At 41.4% G+C, this 22801-nt stretch overlaps 1 protein-coding gene across 1 annotated transcript in view; it reads right to left on the bottom strand.

The window, feature by feature from the left end:
• The window catches only part of LOC121434141 (enoyl-CoA delta isomerase 2-like), a 31773-nt gene extending 9352 nt beyond the window's left edge, over nucleotides 1-22421 (bottom strand). The window contains exons 1-7 of the mRNA XM_041632962.1: nucleotides 22111-22421; nucleotides 17922-18020; nucleotides 16524-16712; nucleotides 14683-14752; nucleotides 4415-4520; nucleotides 3109-3229; nucleotides 944-1033 (exon numbers count right to left, since the gene is read on the bottom strand). Coding sequence (XP_041488896.1) covers nucleotides 944-1033; nucleotides 3109-3229; nucleotides 4415-4520; nucleotides 14683-14752; nucleotides 16524-16712; nucleotides 17922-18020; nucleotides 22111-22218 — 783 coding nt within the window. The 5' untranslated portion in view covers nucleotides 22219-22421. The remainder of the gene's footprint in view (nucleotides 1-943; nucleotides 1034-3108; nucleotides 3230-4414; nucleotides 4521-14682; nucleotides 14753-16523; nucleotides 16713-17921; nucleotides 18021-22110) is intronic.
• Nucleotides 22422-22801: the final 380 nt, after the last annotated feature.

Raw genomic sequence — 22801 nt, 5'->3', positions numbered from 1 at the left:
GAGAGGAGAGGGAAGTGGCCTCTTTTTTAAAGGGAGAGAGACCACGCCCCAATGGGCTGGTATCTCAGCGGCGATAGGCTGGAGGAGTGGAAGGACCTCCCGTAACACAAATTCAAATGTCTAACTTTTAAGAGCTGCTTCTGCTCAACTATTCAAACTTTGCCAGATTAATAACTCAGCCTCTATGACAACAGCCCGGTAAAGTTAAAGTTTGTATGCATGTGTACTATCTATGTATGCATGTGGGGAAATCCACAGCAAAAAGTCTAATAGTCACCAAATAGGTTCTTTTACCATACTGAGATGGCAACCAATGTCTGCTAAGCCCTTCCCTCTGTCCATCCTCTCCAGTCCTATCTTCCTTCATGTCCTTGAAGTTACTCCACAGAGGACAAGTAGATTTGCACAAACACAGAGCTAGCTAGACCTGAGCAGTCAGTGGGCTACCTAGGGCATCTCAACACACAGCACAATAACTGGTAAAAGGCAGCTCTGACTGGGAGTCACAGTGACTATGACTTGGAGCTGCTAAAAGCTGGCAACTTCTAGAATTCACATGGCTCCAAAGAGAAGATGTCACCATGTCATCTCAAAGGATGTTGCTCATCCACACAGTTTGGTGGCTCTGAGCTGATCACATCTGTAAAGACTTCCTAGTCCCAGGCCTACAAGGACTGTCACACAGCTGTGGAGGACAAGGTCTTCTGCTGCCACCAGTGCTCCAGCTCTAGGTCACCAGCTGTCAGACACAGTCCCTGCATCATGAACTGCAGAGCAAATATCCTGACCCTTCCCTTACATCGGTTCTCCCCTTAGCCTGGGTTTTCCATGTAGCAGAGCAAATAGTCATCCTGCAAATATTGCCCCAGGGAAAGAAGGCAGAGTACAGGATTGCCTTGGCAACAAAGACAACACACTGCATTTTAAGTTTTTTCTAAGTTACCTTTGCTGAGCCCATTATCTTCGGAAATGTGTAAGAGGAGCATGCTTCTGGGCACTGACCAAGGGAGGTAAACGGAGTATGAAATGTTGCCTAGTTGGGATTGAGGAAGAACAGAAAAGCATTAAGGTATATAGAGGTTAGTCTATAATTCAACTCTGACAAAGTTACGTAATTACTATTTAAATTTTAAATTCACAGTCTGGCCTAGAACTTAACCATCTCATGCCTCAGTCTCTTTAGTGCAGGGATTACAGGAATGTACGACTGTGTCTAGCTCAGTATTCCTAATTGGTGAGGCCATTTAAATTAAACTTCCGTGTTATAATATGAATACACAATTCATTTCTAGTGTGTTATCAATGGGGTTTTACAAATATGTAAATTATGTTGCCACCATCAATTTCAGCTGAGAAAATATTTAGTACACCAAAAGTCCCCTGATGGACTCCCGTGGGTTAGCTCTTCTTTCTACCATTCCCAGGCATAACTATTTGCTCTCTGTCCCAGAATGCTAGGAGGAAGATGGTGATGTCAGAGAGATTATGGGGCCACTGCCAGACTCAGTCATGCTGAAAGTTTGCCAGTAAGTCATGATCTCATGGTGATGCACAGATTTATGGAAATGGGTTAAATTAAAATATAAGAGTTAGTCATTAAGAAACTAGAGCTAATGGGCCAAGCAGTGTTTTATATAATATAGCTTCTGTGTCATTACTTCAAATATCAGCTAGCCTGGCATCTGGGGAGAAAAAGTGGCTCACTCCCCTGTAACAATTAGTTTTTCTTAAATGGTCCTGGGGATCCAGCACAGATCCTTTCCCTTCTTAGTTTACTGATCAACACATACATTTCCAGTGTGTGTGTGTTTTTTTTTCTTTTCTTTCTTTCTTTTTTCTTTTTTTGGTCTTTCAAGACAAGGTTTTGCTATAGTTTTAACAGTCTGTCCTTGATCGGATCTTTCTTTTCTTTTCTTTCTTTTTTTGTAGTTTCTATATTTTTGGAAATTTTAAGTTTGACCACTACAGAAAAATACTATGGTTAAAAAAAAATAAAGGAAAAATACAAGTTGGGCATGGTAACATCTACCTTTAATCCCAGCAACTGGGAAGAGAGGCAAGAGTATTTCTGTGAGTTCAAGGCCAACCTGGTCTACCTACACTGTGAGTTCTAGGAAAGCTCCTGTGACACAATGAGACTCTGTCTCTCTCTTTTTCTTTGTTTCTGTCTCTGTCTCTCTCTCTCTCTATCACACACACACACACACATGCACAAACACACACACACACACACACAAACACAAACACATGCTAAATAAAGAGGTGAACACAAGGCTTTAGTTTTTTCTTCTAAAAAGGAAGGAGAGCAGTGAATGACCAAAGTCCCTTCTTAATCTAGAATCATAAATACTAGGATTCCTGAAGGAGGAAAAGAGGATCAAGCAATCCTGCAAGCTGTCCGTCATCTCCTGACCATTTTTGAGTTATGGAACTCAAAACATGGAACAGCTATGTAGTCTGATTAAAATACAGAACCATTAGAGTTGGGGCAATGTTTCAATGGCAGTGTTTAGAAAAAATAATTAACAATGACGTAAGAATACAAACTGTCAAGTTAGACTGAGTCTTTAAGAACTATCTAAATGACTACATATACTGCTGTCTTGTTTTGGTTTCTGTTGCTGTAATAAAACACTGACCAAAAGCAAACTGGGAAGAAAAGGGTTTTGTTTTTTTTTTTTTTTTTTTGGATTGTAGGTTACAGTTCATGATTGAGGGAAGTCAAAGCAAGAACTCAAGAATCAGAGGCAGGAGCCATGGAGAAACAGTGCTTATTGGCTGACTCCTCACAGCTTGCTCAGCCTGCTTTTTTTTTTTTTTTTTTACCACAACCCAAGATTACCTGCACAGTGGTGCTACTCCCACAGAGGGCAGGACCCTCCCACATCAATCATTAACCAAGTAAATGTACCACAAACATGACCATGGCCAATCTGTTAGATAAAAATTCCCAGGTGAGTTTCCCTCTTTACAAGTAAGTATTATGTGTCAAGTTGTTAAAAAAACTAACCAGCACAACCATTAACCCCTTGTAATATACCGAGGGATAGTCACAATTAAGAATGGAGGTACTCATGGATTGACCTGTGCTTGCACAAGTAGACTTACCATGTCTGATGCATAGATAGCATCAAACAGTCCCAGAAGGGCTACAGAGATTCCTATAGCTGGGCCGTTTATTACTGCAACCAGAGGCTTGGGAAAGTCTATAAAAGAGTTTACAAATTCCCTAAAGAAATGGAAAGAGAAAATCATTAAACATTCCAAAGTGGCACCACTAACTATAGAAAGGAATGTATAAATCTGATATGATATCACTCTATAGGGCCACCTCTGCTGATTGGCCCAGGATTCCTTTAAACCTAATGGAATATCAGGTCATGAATATTATAGGCTAAGGCCAGTTCACATCTTAGGCACTGAATTCAGGACTGTGGGCCAGCTGTGGACCTGAGACATCATGGTGTGTGACTACATGCATAACTGCATATCACAGCTCAGGGGGACTGAGAGACTTGGCAGACTGGGATAGGAAGGTGAAGCCCCAAACCTCCTTCAACAATTTTCAAGACTCCTTCCAATGCACAGCCAGCATCTGCAGACACTGTCTATTCACCCTGCTGCGTGGGAACTCAGACTACCTCTGCCTCTTCCTCACCTTACACTTTCCACTCAACCTCATGAGACTACAGAATGAAGAGAGGGATCAATGGGGAATTGTGATTAAGTGCATCAACGCGGACAAGTAGTAATTTTACTGATGTGGGGGGCGGTGAGGAGATGACTCATTGGTTAAAGCATTTGCCACCTTAGTGTGAAGATTGGAGTAGAATTTGAATTCTCAGAACCTCCACAAACTCTGGATGGGCATGGAGTCATACCTGCTAGTTGTAAGTAAACTTGACACAAGCTAGAGCCATTTGGGAAAAGAGCCTCTCAGTTGTGAAAGTGCTTCCATGGTTTTGGGATATAGGCAAGTCTGTGGTGCATTTTCTTAATTAGTGATTGATGTAGGGGGCCCAGATCATTGCAAGTGATTCCACCCCTGGGTCAGCAGTCATGAAAGTTATAAGAAAGCAGCCAGATCAAGGCAGGAGGGAGCAAGCCAATGAGCAGCACTCCTCCATGGTCTTTGGATTGGTTCTTGCCTTCAGGTTCTTCCTTCCTTTAATGACAGATCATCAGGTGCAAATATGAAAGGAATTTCCTCTCCAAGTGTTTTTGGTCCTAGTATTTTCTCAGAGCAACAGAAACCAGAACTATGACCAAAAGCAATGCAGAAAATGTCTGACATCAACCCCAGACTCCACATGAACATGTATGCACTATACCCACACATATGCTCACAACAAAGACACATGAAGCTGGGGAGCAAAGAAGCAACCCTCTAGGAACGAGCAAATGTGACTCTTACCTCAGAGACTTAGGACCCTTGTTAGCTACCTCTTCCATTCCACCAGGGACTCCTACTCCTGAGAAGTTAGTTAGGTCATTCCCACTGCAGTAATAGTCACCAGCTCCTGCGAACAGTCAACCAATAGAGCCATGATTCCTTCATGTTCCAACTCATTCTAGACTATGTGCATCTGCTGTGTGCAGGGCTCAGCCAGTCATTAGCAGAACACGAGTGAACCTTTTTTACACTAGGGACTAGCAAGGCATGAGTGTTAAAGAACCTAAGTAAATGCAGATGATGTGACTAGAACATGTCAGATGGCCACGTGGCATGACTATGGAGCAGCCTCAGTCTATTGTGGTGTTTCATGTGGAGCTCACACAGGAAGGGGCAGCTGAACCAAGATCTGAACAACAGGCAAGGGTAGCAGAGATGGAACAGTGCAAATGGCATTCTGTTTCTGTGGTCTCCAGGGTCTACACAACAGTCTGAAAGAAGAGCCTCTAATGCTTAATCAGAGAAAGAAGAGGGTGCAAGAAGGGGGGCTGCTATAGTCAAAATGAGTGGGCAGACTGTGTGGGACTGTCTAGATTATGATAAGAACCATTATCTCTATATTAAGATATAGAAGTTGTGTGATTAATTAAGTACTGAAGTTGTGTGATTATTTAAGTACTCTTTGTCTACAATGAAATGGTTTCTTCTTAATCACTTTTGTTTTGAGACAGAATTTGAAGTAGAACAGGTTGGCTTCAAACTCGCCATGTACCTGTGGATGACCCTGAGCTGCTGATTTCCTGCCCCTACCTATTGATTGACAGTACTGAAGTCCTGTGTTACAATACTATGCTGGGGATCAAACCCAGGGATTCCTACTTGATAGGCAAGCACTCCATTTTAGGCTACTTCCTTAGCATCCTTAAATAGTTATGATAACTGTAAATATCAAAGGTTTACCAGACCAAAAGAAGACACGACGATTCTTATTGATGTGCATAGGATACATTCCAAGATGGTCCACAAATCCCTGAAACATGGGGATAGTATCAGGCTCTCCAATATGTATTGTGTATTTCCTTTCCAGTTGATCCTCCATACCCTCAGGTTTTACATCTATGGATTCAACCAGCAGAAAATATTTGAGGACCAAAAAAAATCATGTATACTGAATATTCGTGGACTTTTTCCCTTTGACCATTCTTTCCTAAACAATGTAGTGAGTACTGACATAGTATCTTTCTTGTTAGAGATTATGACATCCAGAGTAGATTCAAGATACTTGGGATGTGTGGCCCTTCTATGGAGATACTTCATGATTCTACACAGGGAACATAAGTGTGAACAGTACTATTTTGGTGAGAGTGGTGGAACTAATTCCCAGAGGGTGTTGAGGGTGACTGTATGTGCATACCTGTAACAAAGTTCAACATATAATTAGGCAAGATATTTACAGTTGTGTAGCGGCGTAAACGAATGCAGACAGATTGTAAAAATATATATAGTTTTAATGTAGAAATAGACTTACAGAACCACCGTTCCCGCAGAGACCAGGAAAGCAGAAGGGCCAGCTCGGAGCTTGCTCGCCAAATTTATAGGCAGACATTAGCCCGAGGCGAACACGCCCTTTAAGGGGCGGGACTTGTCGCTACATCTCCCCTTTTTTGTCTAAATAAGACAGAACTAAACCAAATACAACTACATACAATAACAACAAATAATAAATATAACAAACAATATTGAGAACAAAAGCTTTGCTAAACATTCTATCTCAAGGAGTCCAAATAATGTAAAGAGTAACTACAATTATCTAATCTTCAACTCAGTCAAAGATCTGAGAAGGGAATAAACACTACTCAACAAACGAGATATATCCAAAATGTGCAACAATTGACAGAGACAACTGACTACCTGGGCAATCACCCAAAGTCTCGTTTGCAACGTTGAGTCAACCAATTTTGGCTAAGGCCTAACATAACTGATATACCATTATTAAAGGCAAGGAATTTTTCAAAACTATCTTACCCTGTCTTGGCAGGATATGACAGTCCTGTTTTATCCATTGATGCACACTCTGTATCTGTGTCAGTGGATGAGGTATGGGCATTTCTTTGTCCAAAGGCCAGTTCTGCCAAATAGAAAGGCTCCAGAGGGAGTGTCTTTGGTGCTCAACATTCTCTTGGGAATAGAGCGGTGTTGCCAGGAGCAATTGTGTCTCACTATCACGAAACTCTGAGTTAGATTAAAGGCCATTTTCTACAGCTCTTTGAAGAGGTTGAAGATTATCTATCTATACTGAGTATAATCTCTATATATCTAAAGAACCTGATTAGTCTAATTATAAATGACAAACTTAGATGACTATTTATCTATATAATTCTCAATATCTATCTAACTTAAAGACTAAGACAATAAACAACTGTGTAACAAATGAGGATAATGACCTCCAAATATAAACACTGTACAAATATACATTGCAATGTGGCAAATATATATCAATACACAAACATTATATAAGTATCTTAATCAGAGGTAGAAATGTACATTGCAATATGGTAAATATATACTATATATATCAATACAATATATGTCAATACATAAAAATGTTTTAAACAGACATAGAAACATGCATGCATACAATAGTCAATATAATTTAACTTTGTTTCAATATATAAGAATTGATACCAATATATTTGTCTAAAAGCAGTAACTCACAATTATAAATCAATTATCCCCATCATTCCCTCTTTTTTTTTTTCAAAATGATCCCTGAACTTATAAAATTCCTCCCCCAACCTCCCAACCCCTAAATGATGTCCCTAAACCCAGGGGTAAACTTTACTGGGAGAGGGGACGTCGTCCTCTAGAGTTACTTCCAGCTGTCATGGGGGCGACGGTCTTTCTGGGGGATCCTGTGAAAGTAAAATGATGGTTAAATTTCAAGATCAATGTCTTTTAAAATTGCAAATTGTCTCTGAGTATTTTGTGGAGGTCTGGCCAGAATGTTGTACAAGATGTGCACCATTTCAGCTAACCAAGTTGGGATCGTCTTGTGCAACTGATATCCAAAACAGGTCTTGTAGTAGAGCTATCAGTATCATGACGTCATATCAACCAGGTAGAGTTGTTGTTGTGGGGCCCCATCTTCTTCCTGGAAACTTCAAATGTCACTTCAGGAAAAACTCATTGTTCATTGTGAAAAACTTAAACATTAATCATATAGACATATATAGACATACATATATATATTCAATGAAAGGCATGATAGATATATTCAATGAAAAGTATGATAGATATGAGGAAAAGTAAAGATGTTTTCTAAACTCATATTTCTTTCTGTCCCATATCATGGCTCTTGACATGAGACAGAAACTCCAGAAACTCTGGGTTTTTCTCTTACTAACAGGCTTGGAATTGGAGAGGGACTGAGCCAGAGTCCAACTTCAAAACCAGCTCTATATATTTATATGGAAATATTTAATAAGACATATAAATAAAAATTAATACTTACAAAATGTGTCCATCCATCTGTAATTAAATATTCAGGGTCCCTCAATTTCTTTGAAGATGAGTATTTTCCTGTGGAGATAAGAAAAGAACCCTGCCTCCAACCTATCTGTATTTCTTACCATCAGTATGTTCGCCATCCTTATGCAAGAATTGTTATTTATCTTTTCCAAGTGGCTTTTCTTCTTCAAACCGAACCTTTATTAATTTTGATGGTATCCACAATTTTTCCTCACCTGTGGAGATAAGAGCAAAACCCCTTCCCCAACGTAGCACATCTCCTGGCTTCCATTGTGAGGTCAGCACATCCTTGAAATAAACTGGTTGATTTAGTTCAGTAGACTTTTCCATTATCCAATGTCTTTCTGCAGCCATTGTTCCCTTCTCATTAGCGTTGAGAAAATTCAAGGTTAACAAAGCATTATGTAGCCTATTTCTGGGGGTGTTTTCCACCCCTTTCTGTTTGTTCAACATATCTTTTATAGTTTGATTTGATCTTTCTATGACTGCTTGACCTGTTGGATTGTATAGTATACCTGTAACATGCTTGATATTGTAATAATCAAAAAACCGTTTCATTTTCCTAGAAACATAAGCAGGACCATTGTCCGTCTTTATTTGTGTAGGTATACCCATGATAGCCATGACTTCTAATAAATGGGTGATTACTGAATCAGCTTTTTCTGAACTTAAAGCAGTTGCCCACTGAAAGCCTGAATAAGTGTCAATGGTGTGATGAACATATTTTAATTTGCCAAATTCTGCAAAGTGGAACACATCCATCTGCCAGATTTCATTCCTTTGGGTGTCCTTTGGATTAGCCCCTGCAGGCAGTGGTGTTTGGTTATACAAAGAGGAAGTAGGGTATTTCTTTACAATCTCCTTAGCTTGTTGCCATGTAATTGAAAACTCTTTCTTCAAACCTTTGCTATTAACATGATGTTTTTTATGAAATTCAGAGGCTTGTAGCACACTACCAATCAATAATTGATCAATTTCTGCATTACCTTGTGCTAGAGGACCTGGCAGACCCGTATGGGATCGGATGTGTGTTATGTACATAGGGCAAAGCCTGTTCCTGATCAAATCTTGAACCTGGAGAAACAATGAGGTTAGTTCTGTATCATCAGGTATAAATTCAGCAGTTTCAATATGTAAAATAACTCTTTCTGCGTATTGTGAATCAGTGACTATATTAATAGGTTCTTTAAAATCCCTTAGCACCATAAGAATGGCATATAATTCCACCTTCTGGAAAGAATTATAAGGACTTTGTTCCACCTTACCCAAGTCTTCTGATTTGTAACCTGCCTTCCCTGATTTATTGGCATCAGTATAGAATGTACGGGCTCCAGTTATTGGAACATCACGGACGATTCGAGGAAGAATCCAAGAAGTTCTCTTTATGAAGTTAAGCCTCTTGCTTTTTGGATAGTTGTTATTAATGTCTCCCAAAAAATTAGCACAAGCTCTTTGCCATGGTTCATTATCTTCCCATAATTTCTTTAGTTCATCAGCAGTGAAAGGCACTATAATTTCTGCTGGGTTTATGCCTGCTAGTTGACGAAGTCTCAGCTTGCCTTTTATAATTAACTCAGAGACTTTTTCCACATAAGTTTTCAGTTTCTTACTTGGTTTATGTGGTAAAAAGATCCATTCCAAAATAATATCATCTCTCTGTATTAAAATTCCTGTAGGAGAAATTTTTGATGGTAGTATGACGAGAATACAATCAAGCTCTGGATTCACCCTGTCCACATGTGCCTGTTGTAATTTTTCCTCAATCATTGTCAGTTCCTTTTATGCTTCAGCTGTTAATTCTCTGGGACTGTTTAAATCTTTATCACCATCCAAGGTTTTGTTCAAATGAATTATTAGATCAGGTGTTATTCCAATAGCTGGTCGTAGACTGGAAATGTCTCCTAACAGTCTTTGAAAGTCATTAAGAGTCCGTAGGCAATCTCTCCTAATTTGTGCTTTTTGTGTCTTAATTTTTTGCAAACCTATTTTATAACCTAAATAATTAACAGAATCTCCCTTCTGAATCTTTTCAGGAGCGATTTGCAATCCCCATTTATGTAAAAGTATCTTTATTTCTTCAAACAGTCTGTTCAAGGTATCCATGTTTGAATCGGATAACAAAATGTCGTCCATGTAATGGTATACTATAGATTTGGGAAATTTCTTGCGTATTATTTGCAATGGTTGGTTCACAAAATATTGGCACAGGGAGGGGCTATTTAACATACCCTGGGGGAGGACGGCCCAATGGTACCTCCTCGAAGGTTGAGAATTGTTATAAGTAGGCACTGTGAAGGCAAATTTTTCTCTATCTTCTTCTTTTTCTTTTTTTTTTTTTTTTTGGTTTTTCGAGACAGGGTTTCTCTGTGGTTTTGGAGCCTGTCCTGGAACTAGCTCTGTAGACCAGGCTGGTCTCGAACTCACAGAGATCCGCCTGCCTCTGCCTCCCAAGTGCTGGGATTAAAGGCGTGCACCACCACCGCCCGGCTCTATCTAAAGGTATAGTGAAAAAACAATCCTTTAAATCGATAACTATGAGAGGCCATCCTTTTGGTAATAAAGAGGGCAAAGGAATTCCAGATTGCAGAGGGCCCATAGGTTGAATAACCTTGTTGATGGCCCTGAGATCTGTCACCATTCTCCATTTACCTGATTTTTTCGTAACCACAAATACAGGAGAATTCCAAGGGCTGGTAGATTCTTCTATATGTCCAGCATCTAATTGTTCTTGTACCAACTGTTCTAAAGCCTGTAACTTTTCCTCAGCTAAAGGCCATTGCTTTGTCCATATTGGTTTCTCAGTCAACCATTTTAGAGGCAAGGCTGTTGGTATCTCTGATGGGACATCAATTGCTTGTTCTTGTACAGCCCGAATGGCCGGTTTTCTCCATTTGTAATATCTTTTAATATTATTCTCAGAAATATAGGCTCTAGAAGTAGCAGGAATGTTAATTTCGATATTCCATTGTTGTAATAGGTCACGACCCCATAAATTCATTGCGATATTGGCTACATATGGCTTTAATTTTCCTATTTGTCCCTCTGGCCCTATACATTCAACCCATCTCGTGCTCTGCCTTACTCGAGATAGGGTTCCAATTCCCAGGAGCTGAACATTTACATTCTGAAGAGGCCAATATGGATGCCTAGATTCTGGGGTAATGATACTTACATCAGCACCTGTGTCCAGCAGACCAGTAATAAAAATGCCATTTACACACACTCTCAGTTTAGGTCTTTGATCATTTATAGAAGTTTGCCAAAACACACGTAACTTATCTTTCTGATCATTATTGCTTGTAACAGTAGGCATGGGCCTTTCTAATTGTCCTGATGAGGCACGTTCTCTGCAGAAACTGGATATGACTGAACCATGTTTGCCATGGGGGCCTGTGAGGCCCCCCCTCTCACGTTTCCCGTCTGTATCAGGTTGCCTTGTCTATCTCTTGTAGACCTGCATTCATTCATCCAATGTCTGCCTTTTCCACATCTTCTACATAAACCTGAAGGCTGAGTCCTCCTATTTCTGTTATTTTTAGAATATGCATTATTATTATTATTTCTGAAAGATGGATTATTATTATTATTATTATTTCTGAAAATCCGTTGTCTACAATTCCTTTTCATATGACCCATTTTGCCACAATTAAAACATTTGGTATTCTGGTGTCTCCTTTTACCATTGGAAATTGCTTCTTCTACTCATGCTTCAGCCCCATAATCAAATGTATCAACATTGAGTGTATGCAAGACCCATTCTTCCAAGGGCACTGATCTGAGATTTAAAGGCCCCAAAATCCTTTTGCATTCCACATTTGCATTTTCATAAGCCAAAGACTCAATCATTATACGTCTTGCTTCTGGGTCAGATATCCCTATTTGTACAGCCTTAGTTAATCTTTGTAAAAAGTCACTAAAGGGTTCTCTCTGACCCTGTTTAACTCTGACAAATGATTCCATTCTCTGTCCTGGGTCTTGTACCCTGTCCCAAGCCCTTAAGGCTGCTGTAGTACACATGGAGAGTGTGTTTTCATCCAAATTAGCTTGTTCCTGAGGATCCGAAAAGAGCCCTTCACCTAGAATTTGATCTAGGGAAATGTCAATTCCCTTCACTTTTTCCTGCTGTTCTAAGAGTCTAGCCTCTTGCCTGAATAAGCATTTCCATTTCAATTGCGGTCCACTCTCGAGTACCGCAGAGCTCAGCTGGAGCCAGTCCGAGGGGGTTGCTCTGCTTGCTGTGGCCTAAGATCTTAGCATCTCTTTAACAACAGAGGCTTGCATCCCAAAAGTTATGACAGCCTGTTTTATTTCCTTGAGATCATTCATACGGACAGGCTCCCATGTATCCTCCTTGATGACCCTAGGGTTTTTGGAACCAATCACCTTCTCTGTTGTTATTACTGGAAAGGCAGGTAGAGCTGTAGGTAGAGCTTTGTGGAAATTGTCCCGGAGAGATTTACCCACAGATGTAGTTAAAATTTGCCTTTCTACCCTTTGCTCTTCTTCATCAGAATTTAGAAATTCCTCAATCTTTTCAATTCTATTCACCATTGCCTTCTGCAATGTCTGAATCTCCTGTCCAGAATTATGTTCCAAAGCCTTCATTGAGGATTCTAAAGTATGAAGTTTGTCCGTTAGAGATAACATCTCATCTTTGGACATAATTTTTATGGCATAAACCGTGCCTTCTTGTATTGACAATCTTTCCATCAATCTGTCATAAGCTTTAGACAAAATCCGATTGTCACATTCAGCAGTTTTGATTCTCTCAGTTAATGTTTCATTTCCTACAGAAAGGGACTGAATCTTATTGTCCAAATCAGCTGTTCCCTCTTCCATAGTAATGAATTTCTCCTTAACATCAGCCTGGAGAACTTCAAACTGATTCTTGAGAAGATTGTTATCAGCCTGGAGAACTTCAAACTGATTCTTGAGAAGATTGTTATCAGCCTGGAGAACTTCAAACTGATTCTCATAAAGATTGTTATCAGCCTGGAGAACTTCAAACTGATTCTTGAGAAGATTGTTATCAGCCTGGAGAATTTCAAACTGATTCTTGAGCAGATTGTTTTCATTCTCAATTGTTTTTAAGCGTTCAATCTCTACCTTAAGAATCCTGGATTCGTCTTGTAAAGACTTTATCATATTTCTATTATCAAACCATTTGGTGCCAATGAAAACTATGAATCCCAGAAGGATCCATAGATGTGGGGTGATAGACACCTCTTGTAAAATCTCCCACATGGTACAATTAAAAAAACTGTTAAATTCTTGAACAGTAATGTGTTCAGACATTTTATTTATAAAAGAAAAATTTTTTACCTGCAATGATTGGTTCCTGTCAGTGGTGGTCTCTGTTTTTGGAGCCTGTCCTAGAACTAGCTCTTGTAGACCAGGCTGGCCTCGAACTCATAGAGATCCGCCTGTCTCTGTCTCCCAAGTGCTGGGATTAAAGGCGTGCACTACCACGTCCTGGCAGGCCTCAAACTCACAGAGATCCGCCTGTCTCTGCTTTCCAAGTGCTGGGATTAAAGATGTGCGCTACCACTGCCTGGCCGGCCTCAAACTCACAGAGATCCGCCTGCCCTTGCCTCCCAAGTGCTGGTATCAAAAGCGTGCGCCACCACTGCCCGGCCAAGTCACTTGTGGCAGCTTTTGTTGCAAAACCGCAGGTACTTGAGCTTCTGCTAATTCAGGCAGTGGGGTTCCACTGCAAAACTTAGCCAAGGCAGGCAGAATGGGCCTGTGTCGCCGAGTGTGTCTCGGACTGGGCACTGGGGCCGGAGTCACGAACTGAAAAACAGCACCCGGGAGGCTTTTATCTTAGCTAGCGGGCTACCCGCTTGAGTCGGGGGCAAAATAGCCCGACGTTGGACGCCAAAATGTAGCGGCGTAAACGAATGCAGACAGATTGTAAAAATATATATAGTTTTAATGTAGAAATAGACTGACAGAACCACCGTTCCCGTGGAGACTAGGAAAGCAGAAGAGCCAGCTCGGAGCTTGCTCGCCAAATTTATAGGCAGACATTAGCCCGAGGCGAACACGCCCTTTAAGGGGCGGGACTTATCCCTACACAGTTGCAAACTTTAATAATAACTATATATTATATAATGAGTTATTTAAAACATACTGTGAGTTTTCTAGAAATTCCTACTTATTTCTAGACCAAGGGTGACAACAAATAACTCAAATTTTGGGAAGAAAACCCCTGAAAGGAGCATTCAGTTAAGAGGGGCTACTGTACTGATGCCTAAGAATGCACCAGATGCTCTCTCTACCCTGCCATCCCAGCTGCTGGGGGCAGTCATATCCAGACTCCATCAGTCAAGAGAGCAGAGCTTCTCTTCAGTACTAGAGGACTTATTTAAATTAAACCGAGCAATATGCACTCTTACGTTTCATAATTTCACTAAGCAATTCTGTATATCATGCAGATATACACGCAGTATAAAAATTGTCTTTTCATTGTCCAGCAGAATTCTACAAACAGTTAAAAGTCAACCTGTTTGTGGACGGATGAGTTGTTTTCTGTAGTAACTCTTGGGATTCAGACAGCATGAGCTTTACTATGATAGGTTGGGACTGGCGACTTATCAGGAGAATTAATCAAAGAGTGGCTATAGCATGCACACGATAACATGGTCCATTTATAAATCAATTCACTGAAGTGTTGAGAAAGACCTTCAGTCAGTATCAGTTCTACCTTGTAAGAAATTCCCTAAAATAGAAAGTGAATGAGTCCATGAAAATGGTCTTACCTGTGAAAACGGTTATGGCTGAGTTGTCTGTGCTGGCGTTTTTAAGGGCAAGTATTATGTCCTGATACATCTATGTGAACAGAAAGACAGAGAAGGGAACAGTAAAAATGAGATCCATCGTCCAGTGGACTGAGCCACTGTATCTGTCTGCAAGCTTTCTTTCAACCTAGTGGCAAAGTAATTTTTTTTTAAAGAGTTACTTATTTCAGTTATATGCGTGAGTGTTTTGCCTTGTTTATGTTTGTGCAATGCCTCAGACCTGGTGCTTTTGGAGGTCTGGAGGGAGTGTCAGATCTGTTGTGACTGAAGGGACAGACGATTATAAAGCACCCTGTGTGTGGCTGGGAACCTTAGGAGATATGAGTGCTCTTAAGGACTGAGCCATCTCTCAAGTCCTCAATAATTGTTTAGAGATGACTAAAAGGAGGCTGCCTGAGAGGATTTCTGCTGCTCTGATAATGGCTGGGTGCACATGATGGACAGGTGCTGTGGCAGATGCACTAAATAACTATGTTATCCAAAGGTGAGCAAGAGAGACATAGTTCCGGAGCTATGCAGCTGGGCAGTTACTGTGCTCCAACAGGGATGGAGGGAGTGAAGTACATGGGGTAACACACAGCTTGCTAGAACTGCTGAGGTTGCTGCAGCAGGTAAGAGGAAAGGTGGCTGACAAAACTCTCCCTGAAACAGCATCTCAGCTGTCACTTCCAGGAAGGGGAAGTGTCCTGTGGAGTCGGGAAGACAAAACTAAGGCAAAGGCTGGATTTCTGGGACTCTCTGTGCTGGGATACAAAGGCTCTGGCCCTGAACATCTCTGAAAATCTTGCCATAGTTTTAATATGTTTTCAAAATTGGTATAGATTTTATTAAAACTGTACTAAAAATTGGTATAAATCTTATTAATGATTCAATGTGGGAAGGAGTTATGAGGAGGGTGGGTATTTCTAATAACACTGGAAAAATAGAAGCATGAACTTAATACGCGAATAATGATGAGACTGTTTTTCTTAAGGCAGGGGACAGAAAATAATTCCTGAGAATTACAGCAGCCAAGGTTACTAGGTAGAGCTGGAGCCAGGAAAGAGATGGATAAATTTAAATTCTCCTGCTTATCAGCTGTAAGAACTTACCAAGTTACATCTCACCCTGCTCAACGAGTTTATTAATTGTGTCAGCGTCTTCCTTTCGGAAAGTCCTGAATCTTGTTACATTGTGAAGTTGTACTACCCTGCTAACACAGAGGGAACTCAGAACAAGCAAATATCGAGTTCTCAGAATTAAGTGCCTTAAAAAATTGAAGGTTCATGAGTTGCTTAACAAGATCCTTGAGACTTCAAATGAGCCTGCTGTCCCATACTGCAGATGGCAGCCTTGACATCCAAGCACCTGATAAACCCCTGTAATCAGGGAGAGGGGATCCAGTGATTGACTTATTATCAATGTAGTTCAGGGGAAATTCAAATATACCCTGTTAAGCAGCTCATTCAACAGGGCTATTACTGCTTTGCTGAGGATGGAGTCTCTGCAGTTCCCTGCAGGTGCACACAAGCATGGTCCACGGGTATGGAAAAGACTCAGATTTTACAATTCCCTAAGGGGTCTCTGTGCATCTCTATCCATGCTCTTTCATTTCGACTGATTTAACTGATTTGTGCTTTCATTCATAGTAAAGCTTCACCGCCTTCTAGATTTGTAGAAGCTACCAGAAACTTCCCCGTTCTAAACAATGTCTGACTCTGCTGAGTTAAGCCATATTCTCTAGTCTTCTTCAAAAATAGGAATAGTGCGGAAATTCTACAGTTGCATGAAAGAATGAAATAGAGGAAATAGAGGAGCATCACCTCTAAAGTTATGGCATTCTTTTTGGAGGGCCGATTGAACATGATCTTCGTGATGCCATCTTCAGAGGTTACCACAATGTCCTTAGACTCCTGGACTTTCACATCAGTTCCACTTTTGCCCTGGCTAGAGGCTTCAGATGAGGAACTCAAACTGGACACCAGATCCACATAGTTCTGCCTGGCAGTTTCCTGAAGAGTAGATGACAAAGACCTTTGGCCTTTAAAATAAGCAACATGAAAAACATACAGTGCTAATAAACATCACTATGTGATCAAGAGCAGAGTCTTTGATTCAACAGAGGTGCATTGCAACTTCCAAAGTTGTGGGACAGGAGATCCATGTGTGTAATTCCAGCCACTGGGATGCTGAGGCAGGCAGATTTTTGAGTTCATAGCCAATCTAGACTACAGTACTTGAAGAGTCCAAGAATAAGAAATAGAAATGTAGATATCAGAAATAAGAATATATAAATAAAAAAATACAAGTTGTAAGCCTAGGAGAATGAGAGCAGGCTGTTAGCAGCTTTCTCAACAGCCTGAAGATTAACTATTAATAGTAGGTAACTTCATTTTAGAATCCATAGCTCTACCTGAGAGGCTGAAGCGGCCCTGGCTCTGCAAACCGAGCATCACTCTGCAAACTGAGCATCAGCTTTTAGTTAAATCCCTGGCCATTCATGACCAGCAATTGATGAGAGCTGAGTTAACTTTTAAATGATGGGATGTACGTGACTTCTGACTTTTTGGATGTGTATTTTCCAATATCCTTCCCTGCCATGAGAAACTGGCAGTATCAGGGTGCAGAGCCTTAGTTAACACTATCAAGGACTAAATACAAAGATGAGGTTAACTAAAATCTCTGTAAAATGAAATTGCAAAAAAGGGCAATATGTGTCTACATATTTCATCTCCAGATTGTAAAAATTTCTTTCTTAGTGCCTAATAAAATACTGTTGTGTCTCAGGTAAGGAGAGTCAGGAAGAGGGAGATAAGTGAGTGGCGGGGGGGGGGGGGGGAGACACTGGTGGGTGGGGCAGTTAGAACACTTTAGGCACTCTTCAGTTTTTGTCATAAAAACCGGGGATTCAAAAAACTGTCTTTTGCCACAGCCTTTCAAGCCCAAACTCTGGCTGTGGTCTCAGCTAGCTGTTAAACTTTTTGTGCTCCATAGAGATTTATTTTTAAGTTTTAATTTTTTTTCCTGGAATTGAGTTTACTACTGATTTCCTAGACTTGGGTGGTCTGTCCCCATCTTTGTGTGAATTGCCGCCATCCCCCTGGTGGACCCAACATAGTGAGGGGGCAAAATAAAGGAATTTCAGTGACTCACGCACAGAGATTTGGGTGGGGCAGGGAAACATCTAGTGAGTTCTGGTTAATAACAGGACACAAACTTACCTGTGTGAGGCTGCCAAGGGCATTCCATGCTTCCCACTTGGCTTTATTGACTGGGTCAAACACTCCTGGTTTAGAAACATTACAGGGTCCATCTGTGGCCTACAAAGAATGCAGGGTTTGAAGTCAGGGATGGTAATGCCTCCAGAAGATCCTTTATTGTATAAGATTGTTTTGGCTATCCTGGGTTTTTTGTTTTTCCATATAAAGTTGATTATCATCCTCTCAAGATCTGTGAAGAATTTTGATGAGACCTTGATGGGGATTGCATTGAATCTATAAATTGCCTTTGGTAGAATTGCCATTTTTACTATGTTGATCCTCCCAATCCAAGAGCAAGGGAGGGCCTCCCATGACGGAGGAAGGTCATTGGCTAATAAAGGAACTGCCTTGGCCCATTTTATTGGTTAGAAGATAGGTGGGAGGAGAAAACAGAACAGGATACTGGGAGGAAGAGGAAGTGAGCTCAGAGACTCGACCGCTTTCCTCTCGGGAGCAGACGCCTGAGAGAGATGCCATGCCCCACTCCCGGGATGAAGCTCCGACCCAGGATGGACTAGGCTAGAATCTCCCCGGTAAGCGCACCTTGGGGTGCTACACACAGATGATTAGGAATGGGCTAAATTAATATGTGAGAATTAGCCTAGAAGAGAATGGGCCAAACGGTGTTTAAAAGAATACAGTGTCCGTGTAATTATTTCGGGGCATAAGCTAGCTGGGCAGGCGGCTGGGGTGTTGGGGACGCAGCCCCGCCGCCACCCTTATTACTTCACTCCCATTTTCTGGTATCCTCTTCAATTTCTTTCTTCAATATCTTAAAGTTCTTGTCAAATAGATCTTTAACTTCCTTGGTTATAGTTACTGCAAGATATTTTATGCTGTTTGTGGCTATCGTGAAAGGTGAAGTTTTCTGATTTCCCTCTCTGCTTCCATATAATTTGTGTGTAAGAGGGCGACTGATTTTTTTCGAGTTGATCTTGTATCCTGCCACATTACTAAAGGTGTTTATCAGCTGTAAAAGTTCTTTGGTGGAGTTTTTGGGGTCGCTTCTGTACACTATCATATCATCTGCAAATAACGAAAGTTTAACTTCTTCCTTTCCAATTCGAATCCCCTTGATCCCCTTATGTTGTCTTATTGCTATTGCTAGAACTTGGGTGGGATGGGGGTAAGGGGAGATGGGGAGAGAAAAGTGAGAAGGGGAGGATGGGGGGAACTTGGGGAAACAGCATGATTGGGATAAAGGAAGGTTGGATAGGGGAGCAGGGAAGCACAAATCTTAGTTAAGGGAGCCACCTTAGGGTTGGCAAGAGACTTGACCCTAGAGTGGCTCCCAGGAGCGCAAGACGATGTCCCCAGTTAGTTCCTTGGGCAGCCGAGGATACGGAACCTGAAATGACCCTATCCTATAGCAATACTGACGAATATCTTGCATATCACCATAGAACCTTCATCTGGTGATGGATGGAGATAGAGACAGAGACCCACACTGGAGCACCGGACTGAGCTCCCAAGGTCCCAATGAAAAGCAGAAGGAGGGAGAACATGAGCAAGGAAGTCAGGACCACGAGGGGTGGACCCACCCACTGAGACAGTGGGGCTCATCTATTGGGAGCTCACCAAGGCCAGCTGGACTGTGACTGAAAAAGCATGGGATAAAACGGACTCTCTGAACATGGCGAACAATGAAGGCTGATGAGAAGCCAAGGACAATGGCATGGGGTTTTGATCCTACTTCATGTTCTGGCTTTGTGGGAGCCTAGCCAGTTTGGATGTTCACCTTCCTAGACATGGACGGAGGGGGGAGGACCTTGGACTTTTCACAGGGAAGGGAACCCTGACTGCTCTTTGGACTGAAGAGAGACTGGGAGAGGAGTGGAGGGAGGGGGAGAAGGGTGGGAGGAGGTGGAGGGAAATGGGAGGCAGGGAGGAGGCAGAAACTTTTTTTTTCTTTTTCTCAATAAAATTTTTTTAAAAAAAGAACGCAGGGTTGATTAATCTGGAATAGAAAGCTTTTGAGAAAGTGGCCTAGAAGCGAAGAGTTCATCAGTTTTGTATCTCTGATCATTTGTCACAAGTGAAAACACTAGCCAATTTTCAAATCACAAAATTTTGAAAGACCACACTGTCTAAAGTCCTCTCTATGGGCATAGAACCAGGAATTTAGTGATAAACTCCAGCTAACTGCTCAAAGGGCTGTAGCTGGTGCAGGTAGGGATGGGGTCTTCAGTTCCTGGTCCCCAGGAAGCTTAGCTGAATGGCACTCCAGGAAATACAAAAATTTTGTGTGAGGGCAGGTTGGGTGGGTATCCTGAAATGAATTAACACCCCACTCAGATACTTTAAAGAAGATATTTTCAAATGTTTTAAGATGCATAAATTATGCCCTGGAGTCAGTTCATGGAGGACAGAAGAGTCTTGGAGATGATAGGAAGTGGAGGCTTCGCTCATCCAAAGTCACCCACTATAGTCAGTCATTTGGGAGGTGACAGGATACCGAGCCCACAAAGGGCTGCACAGAATTCCCTCTGCCAATGGGAAACTAAGAACCTGCTGGAGATTACAAGTACTGGCTTCTATTTGTTCCTCATCCTGGCATTTCTCCATCCAAACTGCTGACCAGTCAGTCCTAACTCCAGACAGACTATGAAGCTTAGGGTTGCAAGGTTTCTAAGACGACCTCAGTTCACTTCCACTAAAAACACGCACAGTACCATTGCAAGCTGTGGTATTCATGGTTAAAGTTCCTCACAGTGAAAGGATAGAGACTTAACTACTGAGGGCAAAGACTCATAGAATAGAGTTCAGAGCTGAAGTCAATGTGACACTCCTATTGTCTTCTCTCCAAGAGTCATGAAGGGGAAAATCCCCAGACTGATGGATACATGAAAATATGGTGGACTATTGCCAATGAAGAAGTTCTCTGCAGTTTCCATGTCCACTGTTTGCCAGAGTCCTAACCCATAGGTCAACCTACCTACCCTGAGAGCAGCCTGTACACTAAATCAATGGCTAGACTCTCCAGGCAAACAAAGATGCTTGTGTCAAGCATGACCATGCATGGGCTTCGAGAATAACACCTAGCAGCTGAGGACAAAGTCTTTTTGGGCAAGTAAAATTCTTGAATGTATACTTCCATTTTCTGAGTTAGGGTTTCAATTGCTGTGATAAAAATACTCTGACCAAAAACAACTAGGGGAGGGGAGTGTCTATTTCAGCTCCCAACACTGAGGTCTTACTCCATTGGTCAAAGAAGTCTGGGCAGTAAATGAAGACAGGAACCTGAAGACAGGAACTGAAGCAGAAGTCATGGTCAATGAAGTTTACTGGCTTGCTCAGTGTGCTCTCTTAGGCATTCCACATCAATCATTAATCAAGATAATGTCTGACAGCTGTGCCCACATCAATCATTAATCAAGATAATGTCTGACAGCTGTGCCTACAAGTCAATCTTATGGAGGCTCTTTCTCAATTGAGAGTCAGTCTTTCCAGATGACTCACGTTTATGTCAAGTTAACAAAGAAAAACAACCTGGACACCTCCACAGAGACACTCATGCTAATCACCTAGTAGATATCTTAAAAATAATAAATTGTAACACAGGAGTCCAGGCTGGCAGACAGAGGAGTGAAGTCTTTCCATTATAGCCTTTAGTTTCTCAGTGATTATAAAAATTTTCAAACATTCACAAACACATGAGTTGTAATATCCTATTAACAGTTATTAAATTTTATCTTATATGCTTCACCTATTTTTTAATTTTAATTGGTTTCAAACATCCCAAACACCACATTATCCACCCTTTAATTACTATCAATTTCCCTGAAACACAAACATTTATTACATAAACATGGCACCATTAACAATATCCAGGATACCACTAAATCTCAATCAATATTCAAATTTCCCAAATTGTCCCCAAAACTCCGTTTCAGTGAGTTACTCTAATCAGGTCGGACTCCAAAGCAGGAGCCCAAACATGCAAATGTGAATGTGAATGTTATATCTCTGTGCTTTGAAAGTATATCAAGACCCAACCTAAAAAGCAAACCTAAACAAAGCCTGCATCACAAACCTCAAAGAGTGACAACCATGCAGCCCAACCATGCAAAGCTGCCTGTTAGAAACATATCAACTTCAGGAATCATTTGCTCCAAATGTGTATAAATCACATCTGACCTCAGCCCATTACCTGCTTATACAGCGCATAGAGTTGCAGCTTCACTTGGTTTCCTGGGTCCTTCTTCAAGAGTTTCACTTGGTTCACTGCATTTTCAAAGTCCTGCTGACTGGCTCTCATCTTTGGTCTGCCCAAGTGCACCTGAGCCACTGGGAATCTAAAGACCTGCGGGAGACTACAAACAGTGGTTTTTATTTGTTCCTAGGTCTTCCTTTCTGCAGCAGAATTACCCACTGGTCCCAAGCCCTATTAATCAGGATTTTCTATAAGTCAGCAACTTCCCACAGACTGGCACAAACTTTTTCAAATGACGTGTAGGTTTTGCCTTTTGAAAAAGTCACTCATGCCACCACCGCTTTACTGCAACCACCAGACTCCAGGCTTTGCTCCTGGGGCGCAATTTCTTTGGGTTTGTTTCATTTAGGTCGCTCTAACCAGCCACTTCTCTGAACAGAGTTTGAAAACCACGATAGTGATAACGGATTGTGCATGTGCAGCGCTCAGAAAACTGGCAATCTTGGTCACAGTGCAGCCTTAGAGCCCTAGGAAGTTCCAGGTTCGGCCTGCAGGCATGGGCACTGCCAGAAACCAGAGCTTGCAACTCTCCCTGGTGGACAGAGGTGAGCAGAGTACTTCCATTCTTTCCCTTTTCGATTCAGCAGAGGAAGGACATTCTATTTAGAGCTCTCTAGCTGGGAAACCC

Source organism: Microtus oregoni, unplaced genomic scaffold, assembly GCF_018167655.1.
Source record: "Microtus oregoni isolate MIOR12 unplaced genomic scaffold, Mior012 000042F_ref0000377, whole genome shotgun sequence".
Classification (NCBI taxonomy): domain Eukaryota; kingdom Metazoa; phylum Chordata; class Mammalia; order Rodentia; family Cricetidae; genus Microtus; species Microtus oregoni.
Note: the sequence above shows the minus strand (reverse complement) of the source record. Positions and strands in the feature narration are given on the sequence as shown.